This window comes from Bactrocera tryoni, chromosome 5 (genome assembly GCF_016617805.1).
Source record: "Bactrocera tryoni isolate S06 chromosome 5, CSIRO_BtryS06_freeze2, whole genome shotgun sequence".
Taxonomy (NCBI): Eukaryota; Metazoa; Arthropoda; class Insecta; order Diptera; family Tephritidae; genus Bactrocera; species Bactrocera tryoni.
In genome coordinates, this window is record NC_052503.1 from 28,329,776 (window position 1) to 28,341,591 (window position 11,816).

The 11,816-nt window shown below is 36.8% G+C and overlaps 1 protein-coding gene across 1 annotated transcript; it reads left to right on the top strand.

Moving 5' to 3' along the window:
• Window positions 1-1,471: 1,471 nt before the first annotated feature.
• Window positions 1,472-2,519, top strand: LOC120777088 (G-protein coupled receptor Mth2-like). Its single transcript, XM_040108222.1, has 3 exons — window positions 1,472-1,981; window positions 2,046-2,199; window positions 2,338-2,519. Exons 1-3 carry the CDS (start codon window positions 1,472-1,474, stop codon window positions 2,517-2,519), a joined length of 846 nt encoding a protein of 281 aa, XP_039964156.1.
• The last annotated feature ends 9,297 nt before the right edge of the window (window positions 2,520-11,816 follow it).

The following is an 11,816-nucleotide window of genomic DNA, read 5'->3' on the forward strand; positions in this document are numbered from 1 at the left end:
ATATTGAATACGAATATTTTCCTGGCAAAAGTGTGATCTCCTTTGAAAATGGATAAAATCGGTTGAGTACTTTCCCTAACCAAATTTATCTAATATAATTGTGTCGTATACATCGATCAATATGTGAGAGAGGTGCCATAATATTCTGGATATAATGAGATGGTGAAAACTGTCTAATTATATATTCTTCTAACCCTCCATATAAAACAACATTTGTTTGGCATTCCGTCTCTACATTGTGTATCCAATACACTAAAACACATCATTGTCATGCCTGTGGTGTATAACGATCATGAAATTTTTAGACTTTAAAGCTTTGAACGCAATTTTCTTTTAAATATTAAGAAGTCCGATAGTCCGAAAGACCTATCAAAGTCTCTTAATAAGAACCTACTAAATTTCTGAGTGATTTCTGAGTACCTACATATCACCTGGTATTCTCATTATAATATTGCCAGACCGACTTTGTTACGACTTTGCTTTCGCCAATAATCCGATATTAGTAGATGAACTTATTTTTTCTGGTACGTGTCGCTTCAGCTGTGAGAAGTAGAATTCTCAAATATTGCATGATTTTTTGGAAAGTTTTGGAGCGCCAAAGTGAATACAGAGAAGTACCCTAGTCATCTCAATATTCAGAGGTGTGTTAATTTGTTTTCTCATACATTTTCGGAAGTACTACTGACCGTCAGAAGTCAACGGCTGAAGAAACCATAGATAATTTAATTAGAGCACTCTGCAAATGAGTGAGAAAACTTGTCAATAAGCAACAGCTTCGCAAAATATTTTTTTTTTTACTTTTCGTTCAGAGATCTGTAAGAAGAAAGTACTACAGAATTACTCATGGTCGTTCATTTCTTCGAAATATTCGCAGAGTTTCGAAGATTTTTATATAAAATAGTGATTAAGACAAGCCGAAGTTATTTGCTTTCACCTTATTATATATTTTTTAGAAATGAGAATCTGTTTCAGTTGGATAGCTTTGAATTCATTAGATTTTCGCTTCTTTCAGCTGATTTTTTTGATTTGATCTCTGAGCTGTAGGTTCTTTAGTTTCTTTTTATTTTTGGCCTCAACTCTTTTGCAATTTCAATCTGGAATATTTTTCTTCGTCGTTATGCTTTATTTTGCTCTTATTCTGCGAGGTCAGGCTCAGTATCGAGCGAGACTTTTTGAAACATCTGAGCTCCTAAGCTTGAACGAATTGCCTGGTCAAGGAGCTCGTGAAAGTTGGAGAGATATACATACATATGTATGTATCAACTATTATGATAAGAAAAATCGTAAAAAATTATTTATCGACAAATTATCTTTTCTCTCGTATCTTAAAGTGCAAAGCTATTTATATGTATTACTAGAAAAATAAACATATTTTAAGGTTTTAACTTTAACTGGCTAATTTGAGTGGACCTAATAACGCTACTTATGTATAAAGTTAATAAAATATATAACAACGAATTTCAGTGTGAAAATGCGATTTCGGCACTTCATCGTGTGTTTCGTAATATATTTATTGAATTGCCACGGAGCTTTATCGAATATACCGAATTGTGCCTTTGAAGATACTGTTAACATAACTGCTAGTCAAAAATTCCCAAATGGTACCTACTCCTACGGAGGTTTGTTAGTACCGCCGCATTTGATTGGTTACTATGAATACATAGAACTGTTCGGTGGTGAGCGCAAGCCCATGGAGCAGCATTTACGCGGCTGTGTATGCCAACTCAAGCGATGTATCAAATACTGTTGTGATCCACGCGCCAAGATGCGTCGTTTAGACGAAACCTCTCCAGCAAAATGTGAACCGACACTCATAAAGGGTATTAACTATTCACCATATTTAAATATAACGCTGCACAACGGTACTCAATGCGCAATGAATTGGCTGACTGAATTTGTGGTGCAAAGAGGGTTACCGTGCGAAAGTGGAGGAATGCTAGTTCCACATCTAAGTGATCTGGACCGATGGGAATTGTTTGAGGTAAATAAGTACATGAGTAAAATAAAATAAAAATATTATGTCTGAACTTTTGTATATTCCACAGAATGGCTCACAGTTGATTCCTGATCGCCCGTTAATTTCTCGACGAGATTATTGCCTGTATGCGTATCCAGTAAATGGTATAAATGTACTGAATCCAATGGATTGTTTTCCTGATACTGAAGAGAAACCACTAACAATAATAGCCAACACGATAAGTAAGTACCGTGTGAGTAAGATAGAGAGAATCTCTTCATGTAGGAGAGAGACAAAGAGAATCAAAGAAAAGCAGGAGATAAGTCTATAACTATATTCGTGCGGTTTTTATCAAAATTTGTACGTTTATTTTAAAAAAGTGTGTACAATTGTAACATTCAAGAATTGCCCGCCGGAGAGCTATAATCGTATACATATTTCCTATTTCCCAAAGAACCGCAGTATCTTGGCGGCTGAGTATGATTTAGCGATACCCGATCTGTCATGTGCCATACCGCAACTAGAGAGGGTATTCTCCACCGATATCGTTTTGAAATGGTAATCAGAAGGGCTAAGGTCTGGGCTATAAAATGGGTCATTTGGCAAAACTTTCCAGCCGCTGTTTTTTCTGAATAGTTTTAAATCCTTAAACTGAACGATCGGAATCTAGTGCTGGTATGGAAAACTTTTGCATTTGACAAGATATATTCAAGAAATTTGGTATAGATTATTTTTTAAGGCAACAACGTAATATCCGAAGAAATTGTTCAGATCGGTTAACTATAGCATAAAGCTGCCATACAATCTAAATGATCGGAATCAAATGCTGCATGGGAAACTTCCTCATTTGACGATATATCTTTAAAAAGCGAATTTGGTATGATTGTATTGTTCATTAGAAGGCTTGTAGATATCGGAAGAATGATTGTGAGATCTGAATTATTATCTTTGCATATAGTTACCATTCAGACCGATAGGACCGGATAAATTTCAGGGCTTGTATGGATAACTTTCAACATTTGACATTGTATCTTCACGAAATTTGACATTATATTACTGCACCAAGGTAACAGATAAAATCTCCGAAAAAAATGGTTACCAGATCGGATTACTACGGGCCATATAGATGGCATACAAACTGGACACATGCAGTTACTGGCGCTGCTTAGGCTGAAGGTATCAATTAGCTTCGCATGCATCCTGCTGCTTTTAAACGTTTTGAAATGGCTACTTAAGTGGCTCTCGAAGATTCTGAGATCTCTTCTTGTATTTGGCCACAATCTCCATCGTACAATGCTGTCAATTAATCAACTTCCAACTTTTTCGGTCGCTCAAGACGTACTTCGTCTTCCAAGCCAAAATCACCACTTTTAAATCGTGCAAACCACTTTCGGCAGCTGCACTCAACTAGAATATGTTCACCATAAACTTCCACAAAAAAAAAGATGACTTTGAACTGAGGCTTTCTTCGTATAAAAATAATGAAGAAGAACTCCCCATAAAAAAATCTACTCCACCACTAACAGTTTTGAAAAGAGAAAGTCTCTTCCTTGGTGGAACAGTGAACTCCAGAATTTGAGAACACAACTAAGGAAGGCTTTCAATGAGAGTTTAGAACCAAAATCTGGCAGCCATATAAAGACAGTATGAAAGAATACAAAAAGCAGTCAGGAAAGCTAAAAAAGGACTCATGGCGATCTTTCTTTCAGTACATCGATAGAAAGTTGCACTGAAGCTGCCAGGCTGAGTAAAATGTTATATCAAAGATCATAATTAATACTGCCTACATTAGGGGCGGAGAGGAAGTGATTGGACCTCCGCGGCAAAAAGAGTCTCTGGAGGTACTAATCACAACGCACTTCCCGGGAGTCAGCAAACACCTTCAACAAGGGTTCAACCAGAACCACCGCTGAACGCAGCTGACTATCGAAACCAAATAGTAGACAAAAGAAAAATCAAATACGCCATAAATAGCTTTGCGCCATATAAAGCGGCAGGTCCTGACGGGATTATGCCCATAATGCTGCAAAAACTGGTAGAACCAATAGTTCTAAGGCTAGAAAATATATACAAAGCTAGCATACAACTATCTTACATCCCAAGAAGTTGGAAAAGAAGCAAAGTTGTGTTCCTCCCAAAACTAGGCAGAAGAACACACGAGAATGCCAAGGATTTTAGACCTATAAGCCTTACCTCCTTTATGCTGAAGGTACTAGAAAGGCTAATAGATCTACACGTAAGAACAATAATGGCGGAGAAGTTATCGAAGTCCCAACATGCGTACATGAAGGGCCGATCAACCGAAACCGCCCTTCACGAGGTGATAAGTGTAATTGAAAAATCACTACATCACAAACAATACACCATGGCTGCATTTCTAGACATAGAGGGCGCCTTCAACAACAAAGAAGTAAATGCGATAATTAATTCTCTGGCACATGGTTGTATAGACGACACTGTGTGCAGATGGATACTATCGATGCTTGAGAATAGGAAGATTATAGCTTCAAACGGCGCGCAACACAAACAAGCTATGTGAGTAGAGGAACGCCTCAAAGGGGGTCCTCATTTCTATGGGTTGCAGCGCTGAACGAAATACTACTCCAACTAAACTGTGGAGGAGTGAAAGCAGTAGCGTATGCAGACGATATAGTGTTGTTGGTTTCAGGCATGTTTCCTTCAACAGTCAGCGAGATTATGGAAAGAGCACTTCGTAGGTTAAACCTATGGGCTAAAAACAATGGTCTAGGAGTTAACCCGAACAAAACAGAACTGATGCTATTCACTAGCAGAACCAAAATACCTCAGTTTCAACTTCCGGTACTAAACGGTACAACACTCACTCTATCCCCCACAGCTAAATACTTGGGGGTGGAGATTGACACCAAACTGTCCTGGAAAATAAATATAGAAAAAAGAATAAACAAAGCATACATGGCCTACTATACTTGTAAGAAAATCGTCAACAAATATTGGGGCCTCAAACCAAGTATAATCATGTGGATGTCTACTGCTGTCATAAGACCTATACTTACATATGGAGCTCTGGTATGGTGGCCAGCGCTAAACAAACAATACAATATTAGAAAATTAAATGGAATACAAAGAGCAGCATGTGCGGGTGTTACGGGTGCAATCAGGTCATGTCCGACTGATGCGCTCAATGTGATCCTGCATCAACTACCAATGGACATTTTTATTCACAAAACAGCAGCTATTGCGGCGATAAGAATAAAAGAATTGGGAGGTTGGAAACAGCAGAACTACGGACATAGTGTAATTTTAAAGAAGTTCACTATTAACAAATCAGACTACATTCTCCCAAAGCTGGATTTCAATAGACACTTCCAGGTGAGGATACCATCTAGACGAGAATGGAGAAGCGGTTCAATGGTAGAGGAAGATACCACCTCAATCTATACCGACGGGTCCAAAAAGGACTGTGGGTAGGCACGGGGTATTCTCCGCTGATCTAGGCATATCTCTCTCTATACGTCTACCGAACTCGGCTAGCATCTTCCAAGCAGAAGTACGAGGCATAGAAAAGCCTGCGAAGTTCGATTAGAAAACCAGCGGGAATATTCATAAAGCAACTATATTTACGGACAGCCAGGCGGCCCTCCTGGCATTGTCTTCACCATGACAAATTCCAGTACAGTTCTCAACTGCAAGAGCACGCAAAGCTCAATAAAGACAAGCTCCAGCTAAACTTGATCTGGGTTCCCGGCCACAGGAACATTTTCGGTAACGAAAAAGCGAAGACGAGGTGCCAAAGGCAGGAAGAGCTTTCCTCCAATGAATCAAGCGGAGGAGCTAATACCAAGCCCTAGGATCGATAAAAGGAGAGATCAATAGACAATTTCAGCAAATTGCAAACAACAGGTGGAAAAACATTACAAAATGCGTCATAACTAAACAATTATGGCCAACATATGACAGGAAAAGAACAAATGATTTATTAAATAGGTCAAGAAAAAGTATTTACAGAATAACAGCTACCACAACAGGGCACTGGCCATTTGGGGAACATGCGTCCAAGGACAAGGAAACAATCTTCCACTTTCTCTGCGAATGCCCAGCTCTAGCACAGATCCGACACAAAACACTCGGAATCCACCAAGCACCAAATCTTGAATGGATTTCCACCAAAAGCATATCGGACATAAGTAGTTTCATCGAAACCTCAAAATGGTTTGAGAGAGAAGGTGAAACGTAAGAGCAGATACAGGAGGTTCTACGAATCCATCTGATCCAAAAATGTATAATTACTTTAATCTGAGAAAATAACAGAATTCCAGAAATACTCTCTATGTCTACTTTCGTGCTTTCACAAAGTTTAATCTTTTTTGTCTGTTAATGTTGCTTATGAATGGCTTTTTACGGACATTACGACCATGGGAACCTGTATCATACAGCACTTGACGATTAGTTTGGGGATGGCAGGTTTTACTGGTCTCATTTTTAATTTCAGTACGCACTTTTGGAGCACTTTTCTTCAGATTAGCCTGTATCTTGTGTGTGATAATGTACCGATCCTTGGAATCAAATGTTTCTTGTCGTCCAGATCTTTCCTTATTTTTTGTATTGACCTCTTTTTTTTGTATTTTTTCTACTATTTTTTGGAATATTAGAATTACTTTTATTTATTAGTTTTCCAATTTGCCTCTGACTTTTGTTTTCTTTATATAGTTTTATAATAGCACCTTTCAAATTTTGTGATAGTTCCTTTGACGGGCGGCTCCATGATCAAAATGTAATTGCAATTAACGATGAAATTTAATGAAAACTTCGGAAAATTATTATTTTATAAAAAAAACAATACTTATTGCTTCAAAACGTATAAACACTGTGTATCAATCGAAACAATACTGAAATGGTAAACTGCATACTTATTTATGTGACATGATTTTCGCTTTTTACAGAGAAAATCTAACGGTTTTTAATAACGGAATATGTCAATGATATCAATTTGTCATATTCGTGAAGGCAATATTATAAGTAGTTGTTTTTGCAAAAAAAACACAAAATATATACTTTTATTTTGCAAATAATTTGACTTTTTACGCCAATATATAGTGCATACTATTTCTGTGGATACACTGTATGTATACATATATGTGTATATACGATTCTTTGTGGCTTCAATCAAGCTTGCAACGATTCCTATGCACCTGATAACTGGTCTGCGATGATTTATTTTGTGGAACTTGTCTCTGCCTTATCGTTTTCAACATTGTCCTCTTCTCGATTAATCCCGAAAAATGCAATTAATCTGGTTTAACGCTGCCGTCTGTCAATGCTATTACTTATCGTTTTCAACATTGTCCTCTTATCGTCTGCATTCGCAACAAAATAAGTTAGTCGATTTCGTTAATTTTGTTCCAGTTATGGTGAACTAAACTTTTTTATTTCGATTCTTTTAGTGTTTGGCTCTTCTTTCGCATGTTCACTATAATGGGTATTAGTTGGCTACTGGAGATCTTCGCCTATTTGGCAGGCGATAGAAAGGAGTACATCGTTATTTGTGCGATTATAAATGCATTCAACTCCGCCCAAGGATTAATTATATTTATAATATTGATTTTGACGAAGAAGAATATATCGGTCATGAAGAAAGGTAAGATAATATTGCAGAAATACTAGTCCAGTCACTATATACCCATATGTAGGCATGTTTAATACTCGTATAAGGTCTGGTAAAAATAAATCCTTTATTTCTCCAATAGATGGCTTTGGTATTTAGTAGCTCGTTGCCCGTTCTATAAGAATGATCAAGTTACGCTAAATGACTTTAGAAATATAAGATAAGATATGTAAGTGAGTTCAAAATTAGATTAGTGGTTATGGTCCTTATTACGTTTGATGTGGTCGTCATCAAAAGTAGAGTTTTTATACGAGGTAGTTTTTTTTCATTGATTCATGTATTCGCAATTTGGCTCCCACGCAATGCCGAATCACTCGTGCTCAGGGGCTACTTTTGATTGAATAAGCAATTGAAAAGTAAAAATGCTTTCTCAACAAACAAAGACCAAACAGTTCTACAAGTTCGTCATTATTCCAACCCTGCAATATGGTGCGGAGGCATGAGCAATGACGTCATCTGGATGATGATTTCAGTAGTGTTCGAGAGAAAGGTTTTACGGAACATTTGCACATTGAAAACGGCGAGTACCGTAGTCGATGGAACAATGAGCTGTACGAGATATACGACGATATTTACGAATCAAGAGTCAGCGCGGCTGCGCTTAAGCTTTAGATCATGTTGTCCGGATGGAAGAGAACACTTCAACTTTGAAGGTTTTCAATTCAGAAACCGCCGGTGGAAGCAGAGGAAAATGAAAACCTCCACTGCGTTGGAGTGATTAGGTAGAGAAAGACCTGGCTGCACTTGGTATCTCATACTGGCGCCACGAAAAGAAGAAACGATTGGCGGGCTTTTGTTAACTCAGTTTTAACTGCGTAAGCGGTAAAGAAGAATAAGAAGAGGACTTTTTTTGGATTAGAAATAATATTTCGAAATATGAAGACAAAGATTCACCACGCTCTATTGTCAAAAATTTCGAACTAAACATTACAAAAAAACCTAAAAAAAAATTTTGGTGTTTTAAATAAGACAGAGTCAAAAAGGAGCTCAATATATGAGGCTCACACGAGTTGACGAAAAAAATCTCAAGAACCGGACTTTGCAGCTGAATCGAAACAAAATCGATCAACTTCTCCTGGTGACGGTTATTGGTGATCAAAAGTAATCACAACTTCAGGTGAAAACGGTCGAGATCAAATCTCGGCGGGTTCGCACAAACAGTGGCCAAGCCATAATTGACGATCAGGAAGGTTTTTCTAAGTGTTTGGTAGGATTGTTAGGGAAACATCTACTATGAGCTGATCTCCTATGACCTCCTCCTACTCTTATTTCGGACCTGTACTGACAACAATTGGGTTGTCTAAAGGAAGCAATCGCCCATAAGTGGACAGTTTGGGTAAATAAGAGAAAAACGGTGTTTGAACAACACAACTCCAGCCTATACTCATCGAAATTGACTCGCCACAGGCTCTGGTACCTATTTATGTATCCGCGAATGTTTTCATGCATCCACCTTATACATAGTTCGTATCTGGTTCTAAGTGACTACCATCTTATTTTTCTATGGGTGAGGATTTTGCCGGTGCAAAATTCGCCGAAAGAAAAGCTTGTATAAATCGACTGTCACAGTTTTTTGCAAATAGTGAAGAGGGTCATTATGAACGCAAATATGCAAAACGGTGCATATTTGATCTAAATCGGATCATTCTAACTAGACTATACTAAATTTTCCAAGTAAAGCAAAAATTATGGATATTGTACTTTTGCGAATTTTTGGTTTGAATTCAAAAGTTTCAAACTAATGAGAATTTTTTTTTTTTAATTTATTGAAGTTTTATACATTCATGACATAATTTTTCGTTGTGGCTTTTTAATTTGACTTCAAAAAAGCCCATAAAATTCTTCTAGGTGGCATGCCAAGGGTTAAGTTTTGTTAAGAGTAAACTTCTGAAATAATATAGAAACTGCACTAGAAAAAATTCATTAATAAATGTATGTACTTTTGCTCAGAGAATTGCAATTGTCAGCTACGAAAGTAATAAATATCTTAATTTTTTATTTGTTGCATAGTGTCACTTCGAAAACCACTCTATTTGAAGTATTAATAAGTATTTATCTTTATTTTTCTTAGCCATAATTGCCAACTTTTCGAAACTGCGGTGCTGTCGACCAGTGTCTCCTAAGTAATACGGTATAATTATAATATTTGTTCGCTTGACGAAAAAACAACATAAGTTAAGAGAAACAAATAACGCAAATAAATATCGCAAGCTTAGTTTAGTAGTCAGTTACTGTGTTTTACTTATCAGGGCATTGTTCTTGGGTGGGCATATATGTATATATGTAGGTCAGTTCTGCCAATTTGTTGAGTAAAAACTGAGCATTTTGTATTCACGGAATGTTTGAGGAAAGCTACCAAGGTGACAGTACTTGATCGGCTGGTAGGGGTTATGTAACTTACATTGCATGAACGATTCATTTTATTAATACATATTAGATGTTCTCTACTGGGTCTCATTCACGTTTTCGCCAAACATTTACATTCACACTGTTTTCAAATCAAACTGTTTTAGAAGGCGTGGCAGTGAAGAAATGTTCGTTTTAATGTAGATAATTAGACCTTCCAGTTTAGCAAAAACAAACCAGCAGTGGCTTAAAACCAATAATCATCTTTAATAATTGGCCTCCTGAAAGCCCAGATTTAGTGAACATAACCTGTTGAGTTTCAATAAATCTTTTGTTCCGAATGATGAAGACTTTTGTAAAACAAAAAATAAATCATTCTGTAACAAAATTCTGTAGGTCGCCTATTTTATATAATGTACAGAGTGATCCAAGTAGAGGTACTTTTCTTATCAATAGCCCCTTTTTCGACAGGTCACACGTGAGTCTTGTCAAGATGACATGTTTGTTTTATTCAGTTTTGTTTGGCATTTCATCATGGAAAGTCTTACGCCTGAACAACATTTACAAATCGTTCAACTTTATTACGAAAATTCACTCAACGTATGGTTAACATAATTGACCTACTGAGCGTACTATTCGCAAGACCATCACCCATCTTGAGACGTATCCGCAGCCAACATTTGAAAGAGATAATCTTCAAAACATAAATACCAAAGAATGTTCTTTCGAATGATAATAAAAATTCGTCATTCAAATTTGAAGTTTCTGTAGGAAATGGATCACTCTTTACACTGTGAAACGAAAGTAGCTTTAATAAAAAGTTTTTTAAAATTTTATTTATAGAACGGTGTGATCTTGTAACAGAACTTATGGCAGAACTAAGTGGACGGAGCTCAATGATCTCGAAATCTATAGGATGTATATACGCACTGATTAACATATTTTCCTCTTACTTAAAAGTGTGGGTAAGCGTAGGGTTTGTCAAACTTGTAAGTGTAACAAGCCTAAGCTTTTAAATTTTTGTAATTACATAGGTGAAAACCCTGCCTGAAACCATTTAAGCCGAAGCTTTCTCCAGTGCCTGCAGTTTGGTGCTCAATTTCTAGTGTTTGGCCTCAGACATATTCTTAGTTTGCTGAGTTTGATTTTTAATAAGGTGGCAACTCTTGTCTTGTTTTTAATCAAATTTTCCTCAAAAATATTTCATAAATATCTGCTTTCTGAGTAATACCCCCTTTCATATGGTATATTGCTTCCAACAGTAAAACATTGTTGTTGCTTTCTTCGTATTTTTTTGATCAGAAAGCAGAGCTTGTATAAAAACAGTTGAGTGGTGATTTCGGCATGATATTGTATACAGAGAGCATTGAATGATATTTTATCGAAAATTAGAAAAGACGTGGCGTGAGATGAAGTTGCAGTTGAGGCACTATCAAATTTGACAGAATTTCTCTGAAAATAAATGTTTGAAACAAATCTTTCAAGTTCAGTGATTCATCTTTCTGCTGCTTAGCTGTCGCTGGGGAGTTTAGCCCAATGCTGCTTAAAGGGCGAGCGGACTTCAGTAAATCAAATTTTCGGTCATTTTTTACAATTAATCACCAATTGCGCCTATCTTAAGCTCTTGTAATCTCTGCATATTTTTTATGTCGTGATAAAGACTTTTTTTTTTATAACAAAAAATAAGATACCCTAAGCCGATCTAAACAATATATTCAGAGTAGTATTCCAATCAATTACAGGATTAGGCTTTAAGATTTCCATACATATGTACATATGTTTACTGGGTCTTACGTTGGTTGCATTAAACATCGACAACGAATGGACTTGCGAATAAAAGCTTCGGTGGTAGGTACTTACATATATGGA